Raw genomic sequence first — 16,285 nt, 5'->3', positions numbered from 1 at the left:
ATGTGCATTTTTTTCTTCCTATGAAGAAGTAATCAACTCCTCAAAAGTTTATAGAAATTCTTTATTATTACACAAAAATAGACTCTCTTTTTTCCTCTATTTGATCCCACTCTGGTCTCTGTTCAGAGGGGAGGCAGAAAGTTCCCACGCTTCTCTCCCTCCCTCCATGATGGGACCTGCAGCTGGGTGGAGCTGGCAGGGTCATTCCCCACCAGGCCTCCACTATTGCTACGTCTTCACCCCTCACACCTGCCTCTGCCATCTGCTCACATGCCAGGTCATCTCATAGGCCCACTCACTTAGCTCAGCAGGCAAGGGCAGAAAAGGACAGTGGCCCAGGCTGCCACTTACACTTTGATAGGGTGGCACCAGCTTCTAGGGCCTGGGTCCAGGCCAGGGCAGTGAGAGCTGTGGGTGCTGGGAGAGCGGTGCTGATGTGGGCTCCGAGCTTTCAGCTTCCTTCATTTTCTCTGGCCCAGCAGAACTTTGGTGATGAAGGTGACTATGGCACTTGCTGGTTGGTCTGGGTCAAGTTCCGCAAAGAGGTGACACACATTTTCCCAGGGACTTCCTGGCTTCTTGGCCACAAAACCAAAGATCCTACAGGGACAAAGCCACACATGGGCCCTCGCCTCCCTTTCACAGGAGAATAATGCCGGCCGTGTGGGGTGCTTGTTGACCAGGGCAGGGTTGGGCTGGCAGGGAGACTCACTTGGAGGTGGTTCCATCGGGGTTGGTCCATCTGTAAAGAGAGAGCCCTGAAGGAGGACAGCCCAGGGCACAGCTCCTAAAGGGCGAGCCGGGCCTGAGGCCGCAGGACCACAGTCTGGGGAGGGCTCAGAGGAAGGCTCACCTGCGATCCTGGGGGTCAGTGCTGGAGAAGGTGATGCTGTTCACGGGATAATGGCGGCGAAAGAAGAGCCTGTGAGGAGCGGTTGGGGAGGGAGTCACACTCAGAAATGCAGGGTTCGCCACTGTGCTGGCACATGCCTTTAATCCCAGCACTCAGGAGGCAGAGGCAGGAGGATCTCTGTCAGTTTAAGGCCAGTCTGGTCTACATAGTGAGTTCCAGGTCAGTAAGGGCTACACAGAGAAACTCTGTCTTGAAAAACCAAGGAGGAAAAAAAGAAAAAGATATCTAGGTTTCAAAGATGTACAGACGGCTCAGAGGTTAAGAGCACTGGCTGCTCTTCCAGGGGACCCAGGTTCAATTCCCAGCACCCACATGCAGCTCACAACTGTCTGTAACTCCAATTCAGGGGATCTGACACCCTCACACAGACCATGCATGCAGGCAAAACACCAGTGCACGTAAAATAAAAGTAAATAAATTAGTTTTTAGAGAGAAATAAATCCAGGTTTCTGGGCTGGGGAGGTAGCCCAGAGGTTAAAGTCATAGAGTAGCCATACAAGCTAGAAGTTGAGTTTGGGTCCCCGGGACCACAGTTCAGCCTCAGAAAGTGGAGACGGAGTCCCAGCAGAGAGCTAGCTAGCAAGACTAGCTGTGTCTTTGACTTTTGGGTTTGAGAGACCTTGCTTCAATAAGGTGGAAGAGTGACCCAAAAAGATTCTTTTTTTTTTCAAGGTTTTTGTGTAGTCCTGCTTGTCCTGGAATTCACTCCATAGACTAGGCTGGCCTTGAATTCAGATCCACCTGCCTCTGCCTCCTGAATACTGGGATTAAAGTCATGTTGACCACAACGGGGGACCAGAAAGATTCTTAATTATCAAACTGGCGCGCCTTCATACACAATGCAGACATGTATGTACACATACATGAAAATTAAAAAACAATCCAGTCCCCTCCTTGGGACTGTAGGCTCACTTTCTCTGGTTGTCTGTCAGTGTGATGCCTTGAGCTGAGACCTTGAAGTGGACAATGGCTGGTACTGGGTTGGGGCTGCAGCTCAGAGCTGCAGAGCTGGCCTTGGCCACAGCTTGAGGACCAGTCAGTGATTCTGTCTCCACGGAGGTCAGGTAGAGCACACTGCAGGCTAAAGAGAGAGGAAGTAGGTTGATGAGCTAGCATGGCTTTGCCAGAACCAGGTTCCGTTACCCTTTAGCTTCTCATCCCATTGTCCTGTGCTTTTCTCTGCCAGTGCTGTTTGGATGCACAGAACCACACACTGACGCCAAGGGATCTGCAGCAGCTGTGACTCCTGTATTGTGAACCCCAAAAACTTAGCTTGTGACCCCTTTCTTGCTTCCTGACAACACGGGGCTCCTCCGCTTTTGTGGGTCTACCTCCTACCGTCCTATCAATGGAGCCTACAGTGTCCTCTTGAGCACCAGGGGGAGGGAGGAAAGATAGGTCTCTTACCTGCTCCCTGCCGCAGGAGGTCTGCTGCCGTGCTCATGTTCGTAGGCACTGGGGCCTCTGGGGCTTTTTCCAGAGGATCTGAGGATATGAGGGCCACCAAGGAAGGTCAAGAGGGAGAGGCTTTCGTAGGTGCTGGAGGACTACTCCCTTAGCTACCCTAATGGAAGGGACGGGAGGCCTTTTGGCTGTAGAGGTGATGAGAGCTGAGGAGACATCACACACCTTTACTGGGGATTCGCAGACAGCAGGGCAGGGAGATGGGGGAGATGGAGTGTTGAGAGACCAGGGCAGAGAGGCTGCCTGCAAGGGGAGGAAAACACATCCTGAAGGACACATGGATGGCCAGGCTTTCTCTACTGCCCTCTTGAGGCCGCTCCTTTAACTGACCCCCTAGAGCCCTCTCAGACTCACCAAAATAGGGCTCAGTAGGACAACCCTTGATCTTCACGCCTTTGGGCCCAGTCTCAATGAGGAAATGGCGAACCAGTTGCTCTGAGGGGTCCCCTGAGTGAAGGGAGGGTGTAAAAGTGAAGCTTTACTAGATTCCAGGATCTCAGTTGCTCCCTGGTGGGCTTTCCTTGCCCCTTCCCTTCATGGAGCTGTCCTGTGCATCGCTCTAGGCTTGATTCTACTGCTTCTCCCCTAGCCACACCTGCTCCCTCAGCTGGAGCATCCTCTACCTTTCCAGGGCTGGGCGCTGGGTGGGGGTGTAGCCACCTTGAGGGCTAGTCCATAGGCTCCTTGGAATGAATGGCTGTCCCTGATCAGGAAGGCCCCAGGGTCTTTGTCTTTGAGCAGGGCGATGGCTGCAGGGCAAAAGTTAGAGTTGGCTGGCAGCCTGCACAGCCCCACTAGCAGGGCTCCCAAGTCTGTGTGGATGGCGGAACTCTGGGACCTGGAGTCATAGGGCTTTGGACAGCTAGTCTGAGGCCAAAGCTGGGTCACCAGTGAGCAACTCCGCTATGAGCTTAGACAGAGGGAACCATCAGGATGAGACTTACAGCCAAGACAGGCCTTGGAGGTGGGGTGGGATGGGCACACTACCTTTTCTGACTTCGTACCTTGGTCACGGGACAGGTGCGGCTTGTACCAGAACTTGGATGTGTCCTGGACGAACTTGACATTGGTTTGGTTCTCTTGTAAAGGGTGCTCTAGGAGAGGGAGGGATTGAGTTTGAACCCCAGGGGTCCCCACGGTCTCTCTGGGAGGTGGGATTCTTTAAAGGACATCCAGTTGTCCTACAACCCCCTTATACCTGGGGGCTGGGTGACATCTGGGAGAGGAGGTGCAAAGGTGACGTGTTGATTGGCGCCTCTGGCTGGTGGTGATGGCTGTTGCCCCGAACCAGGCAGGTGTCGTTTCTCAGGCAGTGGTGGTTGAGTGGGCCCACTGGCATCATAGGAGGCAGCCAATGGGAAGGCAGGGGTGGGTGAGCTCTGGGGTGGTTCTGGGCTGGCCACAAGCCAGGGCATTTGGGTAGGCACAGGAGTAAGGGGGGAGCCATCGGGACTGTCTGGGGGCCCCCGCCAGGGAGCATGGTGGAGTCCAGGCAGGGTGGTTGGCACGGGGCCCCGAGGACTGGCACTGTTGGGATGACTCCCTGGGCTCCTTTCCTGAGGCCAGCCATTGGGTGAGCTGGGTGGGGAGGTCTGGGAGAAAGGGCTAAGGTCTGGTGGCTCAGGCTTGCTGCTGGCCAGCAGCTCAGGAGCCTTTTCAGTGCCTCCCTGGACAACACGGGGCAAGGCCTCGCCGGGACCCAGTCTCTGAGTTGGTACCAAGGAGGAAGACCTGGTGTCTTGCTGTCGGGTGCTGCAGGGGAAATGTAGATGGTCAGACAGCCCCTGCCTTGGCTGCCGACACCAGACAAAGTGCCCAGGTAGCCTTGGTCCTCTGTGTACCTTTCTTTGCCCTGGACTGGGCTGCTGGTGTGCAGGGGCGTGGAGGGACCAGACAGCTCTGAAGAGGCAGTGCACTGGGGAGACCGAGGCAGCGTGCTGTGCCCAGTGGAGCCATCCCTCCAGGACAGCTCAGGTGACTCTGAGATGGGGAGAGGGGCTCTGTGAACAGGAGCTTACTCTTCTGTCTGGCTCAGTTCCCTTCTACCCATGGCACCCACAGCAGCATTTGGAACCCTCCTCTGCCCTGGACACTCCCACTCTCCTGTCCTCACCTGTAGATGCCAAGGGTCCTCCTGTGGAGGCCAGGTGCCCAGGCAGTGGGTACTTGTCCCTTCCATCCTCTGCAGGAATCTCATAACCCAGCTTCCTGGATTGCAGGTAGGGTGGACTCCCCGGGGACACAGAACCAGCCCGTGGTGAGTGAGCACCAGGGCTAGGGTACCCTCTGCTCTCACCTGGGGATCCACAACTGTGAGGTACCCGGCCATATGCTGGGCAGTAACTGGGAACTGCTCCTCCATAGCCATAGGTTACCAGGGCAGGGTACCCCGGATGCCCATACCTGCCTTCAGGGCATATGGCATAAGAACAGCCCTCATGCCCTTCCTCGCCCACCTTGGGTGGCTTCAGGCAGCTGTAGTCAGGCATGGGGGCATGGTGATGCCCACAGGCAGGCACTAGCAGAGGCAATGGGTGTCCGGGCCTCACTGGATGCAGAAGAGGCTTGCCTGCTTCACTGGGCCACCCCTCTCCAGCCTCCCTCTCTAGTCGCAGTCCATATAGGGCTGCTGTGGGCAGGGCCAGCTTCTCCTCACAGGCTGGGCATGAGCATAAGGCAGGCACCGCAGGGTCCTCCAGGATCACCACCTCCCGGTAACCTGCTGAGCGGTAGCCAAAGTCTCCACTGGCTGGTTTCCCTAGCTCAGATGCGTAGGGGTATGGCCCTTCTGACAGTGACCTGCAGAGGCGCCTCTTCTCCATAGAGCTTTCTGTGTAGCCTCCATAGGGCCGTCGTCTCTCCAGGGTTTCCTCCGGCCGGTAGTAACCCCCATTGGGGACTGCACAGGGCTCCCGGTAGCCCTGCCGGCAGGAGCAGTGGCGGCTGAGGCCAGGCCTGTGACTTGGATACATCCCAAGGTGCAGGCCCCCACCCACAGAGGGCTGCTCTTCATCATCTAGGATAGCTGTCTCACGCCCAGCTCCACGGCCCCCGCTGGCCACTCCACAGCCTCCCAGCAGACGATCCAGCTCCTGACGTTCAGCAGCGGTTGGGGGTGGTCGGCCAGGGGATTCTGCTGTGGGTTCTGTGGTGAGTGTGGACGAGTGGCCGGAGTCACTGCTGACAGAGAGCATGGGGGGCGGGGGAAGCTCTGGAGAAGGTGCCGGTGGAGTCTGACGGGGGACCCGCTGCACCTGGGCATAAGGACTGCCATCCAGGGGGCCCCTCGTGTGGGCCAAGGAGCCTGAGTGGGGAAGAATTTGGGAGTGAGGACATCACTAACACCTTAGTGTGCCTCTCCCCACAAACCACAAAACTATATCTCTGCCAGCCCACCACCCACACCCCATCCCCACTGTCCACCCCACACCCCATCCCCACTGTTCACCACCCCACACCCCATCCCCACTGTCCTCCACCCCACACCCCATCCCCACTGTCCACCCCACACCCCATCCCCACTGCCCTCCACCCCACACCCCATCCCCACTGCCCTCCACCCCACATACCATCCACACTGTCCTCATGGTGCTGGTTGAAGTTCTCGTAGGAGTCCCAGCGTACAGCAGGCTCCGTTGTGTTATAATCCACAGAGACAGAGGGATCATTCCGTGGGGTGTTGCCTGTAGAAAGCTGCCTGAGTACTGAAGATCAGGGGCCCCCCAATACGCTCAGCACTCTACCCCTCCAGCTCCCAGTTACCTTTGATCTTCTCAGGACTGGAGGAGAAGACAAACTCCACTGAGGCTTGGAAGGGGAATCGCTCATCTGTGGAGGAGGTGGTGGCAGTGAGGAGCCAGGCCCTGCTGACACCCCGTCTCCGCCCACCTGCCACTTCCTAAGCCTCTGACTCACCGGCCCAGGCCTCATCCAGCTGGTCCTTGGGGAAGGCGAGCCGTGACCCATGGACAGTACACGTGTGGAATTGAACTCGGAACACAAGGGTCCGGTCTGTCCCCTGGCCACTCTTGTGATAGCAGGTTACCTGAAGGAGGGCAGGAGCCTGGGGTCAGGCCTTCATATCCATTTTGCCTTATTTGTGCCTTTACCCCAAGGGCTGCCAGTTGACAGCTTCTGCCATGTCCTGGTTTCAGGGTGAACTCTCCTTCGGGATACCAGGTGGAGGATTTCCTTGGGACCCTCCAGTCCTGCTCGAACTGATGCCTGGTCAGTTGACTATATGGCTAGAAGCCCCCACTCCAGTACAGTCCCCAGCCTCAGGATCCCCCTCACCATGACATCGCCTTTGAGGAGGAGAGCTGGCTCTAGGCTGATGCAAAGTTGCTGGGGTCCTGGGCCTGCAATGTGACTTTGGGTAGAGAGAAGGCAGAACAGTCAGAAGCATCCAGGGAAGGCACAGAGGTGGTATGTAGTCAGGCCCTAGAGAGTACTTCCACCTCCCTGGCTGGAGCCAGAAGGCGGAGCCTGGGGAGGCTAGGGACAGACAGAGGGACACACGCAGGGAAGTGTCAGAGCCAGGGAACAGAGCACTCACTATACTCCAGATGTGTAGACCAGCTGCATAGACTGGTAGATTTTGAGGAAGGGCTGGAAGCCTGGAGGGGTAGAGGAAGACATGTGGGGTGAAGTGGGGTGGGGAACGGCTGTTCCTGTGGAATACAGCCCAGGTGGACTCACCTGTGTTGGGCTCAAAGGCTGGCAGCATGGGTACAAACACATAGTGCAGGAAGAGCGGGCTGCTGTTCATCCTGATGGAGCCAGACAGCAGCCCGCTGAAGTAGCTGACATAGCTGGTGGGAGAGTGCCAAGGAAAGCATCAGTGTCTTCCTCTAGAGGGCTCCCCACACTACCTCAGCAGTGCAGACCTTGTACCAAACCTTGGGAGACCCTAAAGCCTTTCTCACAAGCCTCTGCTGTACTTTCTAATCTGTTTGCGCATGGCTTCTTGTCTTCCACTCCAGTGAAATGAACACCCCGAGAGCCTAACCCTGTTTGTGCTGAGTCCCCAGACCTTGGGACAGTGCCTGGATCCCTTGCATTGTGGGTGTCAGGTGTGCTGCCTGAGCAAGAGGATCAGCCCTCCCCCATTGGGCTGCTCACCGGCGCTGGGAGGGCTGCAGTTCCGTGGCCACCTTGTCCTCACAGAATTTCCTCATGGTGAGAGTTGCCAGCGCCTGGTCTGCCCTGGGGAGAACAGGGCAGGTGGGGGTGCTTATGGATCAGTCTCATTTTGGCCTTCCATGCTTAAGCCCCAGGGAAGGAGGAACCATGAGATCTCCTCAGTGTAGAGCAGACCCCCAGTGGTAAAGAAAGCTAGAAGCCCTATAGTCCCGGTTGTTGGGCCTCAGGCAATTGTCCCCTGAATTTGACTTTCCTTACCTGTAAAACGGGGCAGTTAGACAATCTGATGGGCTGAGATGTGTCCCTCCCCCAGAGAAATGTACCTCAGATGTCCCTCTGCAGATGTGGTTAGATAGGCTAAGATGGGATCATGCAGGAGCAAGGTGGGATTGGCCCTTAGAAGAGGAAGAACAGAAACAGACGCACAGAGAGAACACCACGTGATGATGAAGGCAGAGGCTGGAGTGATGCCGATGCAAGCCAAGAACTGCCAAGAGATGCAAGCCAAGAACTGCCAAGAAGTGCCAGCCACCACCAGCAGCTGGAAAGAGGCACGGAAGGAGTCTGCCTAGGGTCACAGAGAGAGCAAGGCCCCACTGATACCTTGACTTTGAATTTTAGCATCTTAGAACTGTGAGACAATTGAGTTATCTTACGCCAGCTAATGGCATTTTGTTGACAGCCATAGGAAACTAGCCCAGCTCATCCGTTGGAGAATGCTGGGCACCATGTGGAGATAGGCGGTACCACACCAAGTTTACAGTTTAGGACTGTGACTACAGGCTCAGATGAGGAAGGGCCCAGGGCAGGGCAACTCACCCTGCTGAGATCTTGCTGTAATGCATGTAGGCAGAGACGATGACCCCTAGCTTGCCCTTGCTCCCCTGGGAGGTAAAGAAATGGTTGTGGGGCCTGCGTGGTCTAGGCTGAGGTTGCCTCAGCTCTATGACCCCAAGGTCCCAGCCCACCTTGCAGTACAACACGACCACGTGCTGGGGGTCAGCACTGAGCCACGTCTCCATGGCCTTGCAGATGGAACACAGTTTGTCCAGAGGCGGGGCATGCAGCTCAGGCCAGCCAAAGTCCTGCACCTGGGAAAGTACAGGGGGTACAACTGTGTGTGAGGGGGAGCAAGAACAAGGAGGTGAGGGGGCATGGATGTAAAATAGCCCTGGGGCGAGGTGGGGCTTGCTAGCAGTCCACAGTAGCAGGCTGCGGTTTTCAGCCAATCTGTACCACGTTTTCAGGTATCTTAAATGGTATGTCATATGGGAGAGTGCTTACGAGTGCAGAAGAGGAAGAGGGACTGAGGTCGGTATGTAAAATGAAAAGTAAATCGTTTTTAATTAAAAAAAAAAGAAGAGTAAAGTGGATGTCAACTGCTACTAATATCAAGGAGGAGGAGTTTTCTCCCACGGTTGGCTCAGTTTAAAGGTCAGACAGACCATTACCCTCCTACCTTAGGGTTCAAGCGGGTCAGGTCATGTCGCTTCTCTGAAAGGTTGAAGAGCTGAAATAAAGAGAAGAGTTAGATGAAGGCAACCTCAGACAGAGGGGCTGGAGGTGGACCCTCAGTGAGAATCTTCCTCTAAAGAGAGATTGCAATCCTCTGGAGCTGGATTCTCTGCCAGCTGCTGCTCGCCCAACTGAGCTCAGGCCCCGCCGCGGCCTCGCACACCAACACCGCCCCCTGCCAGACCCAACTCAGGGACTGATGGCAAACAGTAGCCTTGCCCATTTGGACTTCCCAGCCCTCTCATTGGTTGAATCAGGTCGACCCGCTCCTCACCAGGTACTTGTCCCGGTGCTTAGACTGCAGCACGTGGGCCAGCTCGCGCAGGTGGACCCGGTGTCGCTGCTCATCCGGCCGTGAGGGGAAAGCCGCAGCCAATATCCGCTCGGTCACATAGGTGAGGTCCAAGTCCCAGCGACGCTCCATGAGCGGATCCAGGCTGAAGCTCCTGGCAGAAGTCGCAAAGCTGATTTAGGGAACAGAGGCCAGGCGCCCCACGGGGCTAGGATGATGAAAAGGGTAATGGGGAACGCTGGGAGGCCTGCTAGATCCTGAGGGGGCGTGGTCCGGAGGAGGAGCACTGTCCTGGGGCGTTTTATTGGGGGTCACTGTCATGAGCTGAGTGGGGTCCGGTAGAAAGTGCCCACGTGGGCTCGCCGGGCGCCCTCACTCACCTGGGTAGGGTGCTGCGAAGCTTTGAGTGGTTCAGGGACTTGGTGGACCCCTAGTGGACGAGAAACCTTATGCAGACATCTCTTTGGATGCATCTCTTCTAAGCATCCCAGTCTAAAGTTCCACAAGCCGTGGTCTCCCAAAAGCTACCCACGCGCCCCTCCCGCCCAGGCCCTAGCATCCCTTACCAGGTGTTCTATGCGCCGGACTGGGGCAGTGTTTCTCCGCTAGAGGAGGAGGTAGGGGAGGAAATGGGAGTGGTTAGGGCAGGGGCAATGACTAGTCTGGACCTGGAGTGGGGGGGTCTCCAGCCCCCCGCCCCCCAGCAGGCCCTAGAAGACAATAACAGTGAAGAGCTAAAACAGTCAATACCCACAGCGCTCAGTTTTAGGTAACTTCCTGGGGACCCTCTGAGACCACTAGACCTCTGAACACTAGTCAAGTTCCTGTCTTCCCTGCCCCATCCTAGAGCACACTCACCAGCTCCGCAGGGGGCAAGGCCTGACAGGGTGAAGTCACCTGGAAGGAGACGGGAGTAAGGGACTGAGCTGATGAAATGGGGTGCCCGGCCTCAGCAGCAAGGTGGAGGGGCTGTCAACTGCTGAGTACAGGCTCCAGTTGAGGTTCCTCTATTTAAGGGAGCCTTGCTTCTGACCTCCTGGTCCCCCACCTCTCAGGCCCCCTGCTTGTTGCTCTTGGCTTTCAGCCCCCTGCCCAAACAGACCCCCATTCATCCAGCTGCAGGACAGGAGTTATATATAGAGGCAGGCAGGCAGGCAATGGCCAGGGGTGGACACTAGCCTCTTTCACCGTTGAGACCCCACCCATGGGGACATAGCTCCCCCAAGCTAGCTTGAGGCCCTGGGACTACCCCCCTGCACTGGAGGAGAACCAGGAATGTTCCTCAGAGATGGGGCTGCCTTAGGTTCTCAGTGGACAGTGGATACCACCTACAGTATGGGCTGAAGAGGCCCAGCCCTTCCAGCACCCAGGGTAAGATCAACTCAGGCATCCTGAGGACCCTTCCCAGAGGGAAAGCACAGCCTATTCTGTGGCCTGGTCTCTGAAATCCTGCTCCCTCTCTGTTCACCCCGCCCTTCCTCCCCCCCCCCCCCAGCCAGCTGCAGCCTGGGCACAGCACCAAGACAAATGCTGTCTCACTGTCCACCCTCCTGGGCCAACCCCCCAGGGGTGGAGTAGGGTGGTTCTTAAAGGGCCCAGCACAACACCCCTGCCACCCAGGAGGGGTTTCTAGGAATGACCAGCATGCCAGCGTGGATGAAGAAGCCTGTCTGGGCAGTGGAAAGGCTCCATCCCCGGCAGCTAGGCCCAGGCACCCACCTTTGCTTCGCATTTTCTGTGTGTGGCCACCTTGCAGACTAGAGAGGAAAGGGAGGAAAAGGTTAGCAGGGACTTAGGGCCATCCTCCACTTCCCCAGGCCCTGAAAGCCAACCCTGGGACTGAACACTGGATTGCGGGAGTCATGAGCAGGACAGGGTAACAGCAGGTTCTGCTCCTGAGTCAGGGGAAAGGGCCAGAGGTTCTGATCTAGGCTGAATGGAGGTGAGGAGGAAGGGAAGCCCCTATCCCAGGTGGGGATGGGAAGGAAGCAGTCAGATCTCCTAGGCTCTGTGGATGTGAGCGAGCGAGCGAGGGCATTTGTTTCTGTTCCGTGAGTCTGCCTGCTCCTGGAGCGGCAGCACAGTGGCGCAGGGAGCAGTGGGCTGAGAGTGGAACGGAACAGCACCTCACCTCGGCAGGAGACACCTGTCCCGTCGATGGTGACTTTACACACCGCACACACTGGCGCTTTCTTCCGGAAAACCTTCTCCCTGAAGCTGTGTGGTTCTGCTTTCCTAGGCTGCGGGCGGGATGGGAGACAAACAGAGGTGTGAGTTCCTAGTGGGCCCATCTCCAGGCTGGGCAGGAGCCGTGTAGGACAACGCTGCTTCCCTCTGAACTCCAAGGCACACTTGGCCACAGCTGTTTCAGGGAAGTCATGGGGCCTGTCCTCTACAGGGCTTGGAATGTGACCCCTTGCGTCACCTTGGCTAGGTCAACTCCTCCCTAAGAGATCACTTAGGCCCCTCACGTGGCCCTGCTTCGTGCTGTCCTTGTCGTTGCCACTTCCCGAATCTCGGCAGAGCAGGGGTCTGACTCTTGCTATCTCGCCCTCCCCTGATGAGGCTTGGCTACTGAGAGCTGACGGCCCAGACACACATGCACGTTGTCACACAACACCCAGACTGGCTTCAGCCAGTCCTGAGCCCCTGGCTCTCAATGTCCCCACGCTGCAGGCAGCTGACATGCCCCTCCCCCATGGTCAGAACAACAAGTTTAATATTCTTTGTGTACTGGGGCGGCAGGCAGCAGCTGGAAGGAGGACACAGTGGGCGGCGCAGCAGCTGCCCGCTGCCTCTGTAGGTGCCCTCCCCGTGCGTGCGGAGTTGTGAGGCCAGCAGCTGAGCTCCCTCCACTTGCCCAGGTCTACTTCAGTCCCTCTCATCCCAATCCACCCCTCCCAGCCCATGTCTGTGGACCATCCGCCATACGCATTCGCAGTCTCTGTATTCAAACTCCTGTTCCCTCCTCTCCCACCACAGTGGTGACACCTTCAAAAGGCAAGGGGGAGTCCAACGACAGCACCAGGTTTGGTCTCCTGACTGTTCCAGAACTCCTGGACTGGAGGTGGGACCCGCTATGACACTTGGACATACTTGTTGATAGCATCATGTGCAGATGACGTCAGTGGAAGGCAACCTCCCAGTTAGAGTGCCTGGAGACCTGGCTTCCTCCCTACCTTTCATTCCCTTCTTCCCATCCCTTTTCTCTCAAGCTTCCCTGGGAGGTCAGGGCTTAAGCTCTTAACTGAACCCCCAGGGCTAATTCAAACTCAAACCAGGAAATACACAGAGACGTCAAAACAGAGGCCAGAGGAATGAGGGGAATACTAAGGCAGGGTAAGAAGCGGAAGAGGCTGAAACTAGCAAGCGGGTCTGGCCTGAATCCTGACCGTCCCCCTACCCCTAACCCCCCCCACTTCCACCCTGCCCCACCTTTGCCCTGCTGGTGGGGCACTCCTACCCTGCTGGTGGCCCGGCTGCTGTCCCTCCTCCCCAGGACTCTGAGCAACCTTTCCACAGGGCCGCTGGACTTCATGGTGGCTGGCTGGCTGGGCTCTTGGCTGCAAGGCCTGAACAATGCTGGGGCTTGGCCTGGGGCTTCCTGGAAGCAGCCTGGCTCAGGCAGCCTCTTCCCTTGGGTGGAGGGGAGGCTGTCTAGCTGGTGTGTGGAGAAGCCTGGCCCTGGAAGTGGAGGGAAGTGCAGGCGGGAAGGGGGCAGGTCGCTGCTCCAGGAAGTGGGGTGGGGGAGGATGTGGGGGAGGCCAGGAGATCAGATTCCCAGGATCTACCCTGCTGGGAGTGTCAGCCCAAGATCTTTGGCTCTCCCCATCTCGTCTGGAGCTGCCTCTTACCCGGAGGGCCACCCTGTGTAGGGGTCTGTGGTCCTGAGATCCAGCCCCAGAATCAACCAGTGAGGCGGGGTGGGAATTCAGGTCTCAGGGCAGTCCTGGAAGGCCAGAGAACACTGTGTCCCCAGCCAGTCTCTAGCCTGGACTCGTATGCTCCCTTGGGACTTCCTGTGGGAAGGGAGTGGAGCTGGGAACTAGTACCCATGGCAGCCCAGGACTCAGAATCCTCAGGGTGAAAGAAAGGAGTTAGATGGGAAAGGATCCTGCTGGGCCCACCTCAAGGCCAAGTTTCGGCCAGAAAGCCCAGCTGCCCACACTAGTGGTTCCATCTTGCAACCCAAAGCACTGGGAAGGCTCCACCTGAAGACCCCAGCTACTGTGGTCCAGTTAAGCCACAGTTCTGCCTATGTGCCCTGCACCCAGCACCCCACGCAACCCCCCAAACCTGAGCACTACCTTCATGGCTCTTCTGGGCCTGGCTCTCCTTCCTCTGTGGCTGTCACTGGGCCTGAAGATTGGACAGGAGGCCCCCTCCCAACACATACTCCACCCCCTCTAGGGCCTCCTGCTTCCCTCCTGGGAATTGGGCCAACTTCCTGTCCCTGGAGTCAAGGGAAGGAGGTGGTTGGGGCCTTGGAAAGGACGGAACAATCTTCCTTAAACAAGGGTCAATGGCCTGGGGGTTCTCAGCCCAAGCCTGGGACAGCAGCCTTTGGAATGCTGTCACTTGAAAGAATGTCCAACCTTGTCATCCTCATTAGCATGGAATTTACTGAACGTCCCAGTGCAACTGCTCCAACTCTAGCTACTCCCTGGGACACCTCATTCTGAGGTCTCTTTCTGTATGCCCCAGGTAGAAGGTGGCACCTGAGTGGCAAGGTGTGGGCCCCCATCCTGTAACTGGAGAGGTCCACCGGCTCTGTGATCCCTACCTGAGTGCTGGCTGTGTCCCAGGACATTCCAGGCTGACAGCCAGGTGGGCAGCACCGGTCCTGCTGGGGTTGATGGGTCACTGTAGTGCCTGGGTGAGTGTGGCCTCTCCCATCCAGTATTTTCCCCTCTGTACCAATAATGCATAGTCCTCCTTCTGCTGCCTCCTCTGGGAAAGGTTCCCCAAATATCCTCTGGCCTCATTGAACTTTCACTGCCCACCCTGACTAGAAAAGTGTCCAGTCGGTGACTGCGATGGGGACTGTGGCCTAAGCAATGTGTTGGCTGGTCAAGAGCCCCACAGCTCTAAGAGTGTCCCCATGGGGAGTAGAGTACTTCTGGAAGGAGACAGGGAAGGCTGAGCTGGCATCACCAGATCCTGCGGATCCTCACTTCCCACCTCCTGCTTGGAATATTCCATATCTGTTTTTGCTTCTCTTCAGCCAGGCCCCCTCTTACTCTAAAGCCTTGGGTTTGTTTGGAGAAACCCCTCCACCCACCCCCACACCCCTCCTTCCTGGAAATAGCTGTGGTTGGATGAGAAGCTGGGAGCCGGGCCACAGAGGAGTGAGGCCCAGGAAAGAAGGGAGGGGAATGGAGGTAGGATTCAGGGGTGTATCCAAAGGGACCTAGGGGGTGTTTAGGCAGGACAGAAGTGGAAGACGGCTTATAGGAGGGATCGGCTTCATCTGTGCCTGCATTGTGCCTCAGTGTCCCAGATAGGGCACAGGAGAAGAACACGCTTGGATGCCCTCGGCCAGGCCACGGCCGAAACACAGCTGCCAGCTGCCGCGGGCATCTTGTGTTCAAAGTGCGCTTGTCTTTGGAACTGGGGATGCATTGGGAGACTGGCCTGACCCTGCAGCAGTGCGCAGTGAGGCGCGGGAAGGCGTGGCGTCCTGAACTAGGACCACAGCCGTGCCCCGCCCCCTCGTCACCTCTAGGATCTCTAACTGCCCCCTATCTCCCTGCGACCAGGGCGGTGCTGGCCGCAGTCCCAGCCTCGGGCTCCCGCCGCGCCCCGTGTTCCGGGACCCCTGGCGCCCCCCGCGCCCCCTGGCGCCCGCCCCTGGCTCGGACCGCGCGCTGTGACGCAGAGGGCCGCCGCCCGCGTTCCCGCTCGGCGTGGCGCGGCCACTCACCTGTGGGGGGCGCCCGGAGGGCCGGGGGCGCGACGGACCGGGGCAGCAGCAGGGGGCGCCCCCGGGCCAGCCCATCCCGGCCAGCCGCGCCGCGACACGCGGAGGCGGCGGCGGCGGCGGCAGCGGCGGCGGGACGGGCACTCAGCGGGCTCCCTCCCTCCGCGCCCAGCGCCCGCTGCCTCCTCCCGCCCTCCGACTCCCTCCTTCTTCCCGGGCTCCAATCGCCACCTTCCACCCGCTCCCCGCCCGCGCCGCCTCCTTTCTCCCTCCTCTCCTCCCACTGCCCTTCCCGCGAACGGCTCAGCGCGCTGAGACTCGCAGACGGAGCTGGCAACCAGAGCCGGGGAGGGATTCACTTGGGAAGACAGTCCTGGGAATTCTCAGACCGAGAGGCTACAGAGGGACACGGGCGGAGAGAAACGCGTGATCTGCACGGACTCCCAAAAGAAGGTGGACACAGATCCAGACGGGTACAGAGGACAGCTGTGAGGCCTTGGCTTCTGGGAGTCAAAGGCGGGATCTAGTCTGAACCAGGCATGACCTGGAGTGGGCGCCGGACTCAGACACCTGTTACTGGTGTCCCAGGTCTTAGGACACCGCTTCCTAATGCTGTGCCCCACTGGAGCTTTCTGTGTCATCTCTTCTCCCAAAGGATTCAGAGCTGAGGACCCAGAGAAGGGAGCGCAAAACTCCCGCCAGTCAACGGCTTTAGTCATCGCCCTGGTGTTCTTGGGTCTTGCCAATGGAAGTTCTTTTGATGGTGTCATTTCATTCCCTTCTTTTAAATCTGATATTGGATAGGAACGTCTGGAATTAAACTAATGGCCCATGATGCTAGTTTGAGTTGTGACACTCCAGAGGGGAAAGTGGAGGGGAGGGATGTGGTCTTTGAACCTATTGCCTTTCCTGTGTTCCCAGCATTCTTTAACAGATCCTAAACAATTTTGCTGCTACTCTCCCCACTGCAATTTGCGTCCTGGAAGTTGGTGGAGCCCGAGGATCTCCACGCTGAGAAGTGGGAAGTGCTTAGAGTTCA

At 57.6% G+C, this 16,285-nt stretch overlaps 1 protein-coding gene across 7 annotated transcripts; it reads right to left on the bottom strand.

The window, feature by feature from the left end:
• Positions 1-42: 42 nt before the first annotated feature.
• On the bottom strand, positions 43-15,382 carry Tns2 (tensin 2). Of its 7 annotated transcripts, none has more exons than XM_075960747.1 (30): positions 11,752-11,953; positions 11,458-11,566; positions 11,046-11,083; positions 10,185-10,223; positions 9,893-9,931; positions 9,707-9,756; positions 9,309-9,480; positions 8,979-9,029; positions 8,488-8,610; positions 8,339-8,403; positions 7,946-8,087; positions 7,499-7,582; positions 7,076-7,188; positions 6,933-6,993; positions 6,671-6,746; positions 6,293-6,422; positions 6,140-6,205; positions 5,947-6,060; positions 4,491-5,681; positions 4,219-4,357; positions 3,576-4,129; positions 3,382-3,471; positions 3,001-3,126; positions 2,732-2,824; positions 2,543-2,620; positions 2,321-2,398; positions 1,826-1,994; positions 854-922; positions 713-742; positions 43-600 (listed from the first exon to the last, which is right to left on the bottom strand). In XM_075960747.1, exons 12-30 carry the CDS (start codon positions 7,552-7,554, stop codon positions 462-464), a joined length of 3,372 nt encoding a protein of 1,123 aa, XP_075816862.1. In that variant the 5' UTR covers positions 7,555-7,582; positions 7,946-8,087; positions 8,339-8,403; positions 8,488-8,610; positions 8,979-9,029; positions 9,309-9,480; positions 9,707-9,756; positions 9,893-9,931; positions 10,185-10,223; positions 11,046-11,083; positions 11,458-11,566; positions 11,752-11,953; the 3' UTR covers positions 43-461. The 7 variants fall into 7 exon arrangements, with proteins under 7 accessions (XP_075816862.1, XP_075816863.1, XP_075816858.1 ...); XM_075960748.1 differs by having other exon boundaries at positions 7,946-8,060; XM_075960743.1 differs by lacking the exons at positions 7,946-8,087; positions 11,752-11,953 and adding an exon at positions 15,250-15,382.
• Positions 15,383-16,285: the final 903 nt, after the last annotated feature.

This window comes from Microtus pennsylvanicus, chromosome 2 (genome assembly GCF_037038515.1).
Source record: "Microtus pennsylvanicus isolate mMicPen1 chromosome 2, mMicPen1.hap1, whole genome shotgun sequence".
In the NCBI taxonomy this organism is placed as follows: domain Eukaryota; kingdom Metazoa; phylum Chordata; class Mammalia; order Rodentia; family Cricetidae; genus Microtus; species Microtus pennsylvanicus.
The sequence above is the reverse complement of the archived record's forward strand: the minus strand, read 5'-3'. Positions and strand labels throughout refer to the sequence as shown.

Bases quoted from the DNA above. Each gene is read 5' to 3' on its own strand.
- Tns2 (XM_075960742.1), bottom strand. From the start codon at position 13,720: ATGTGTTGGGAGGGGGCCTCCTGTCCAATCTTCAGGCCCAGTGACAGC. The intron at 8,404-8,487 runs GTGGGCTGGGAC...TTTACCTCCCAG, and splicing joins TGGTCGTGTTGTACTGCAAG to GGGAGCAAGGGCAAGCTAGG. The intron at 4,358-4,490 runs GTGAGGACAGGA...TCCCCATCTCAG, and splicing joins AGGACCCTTGGCATCTACAG to AGTCACCTGAGCTGTCCTGG.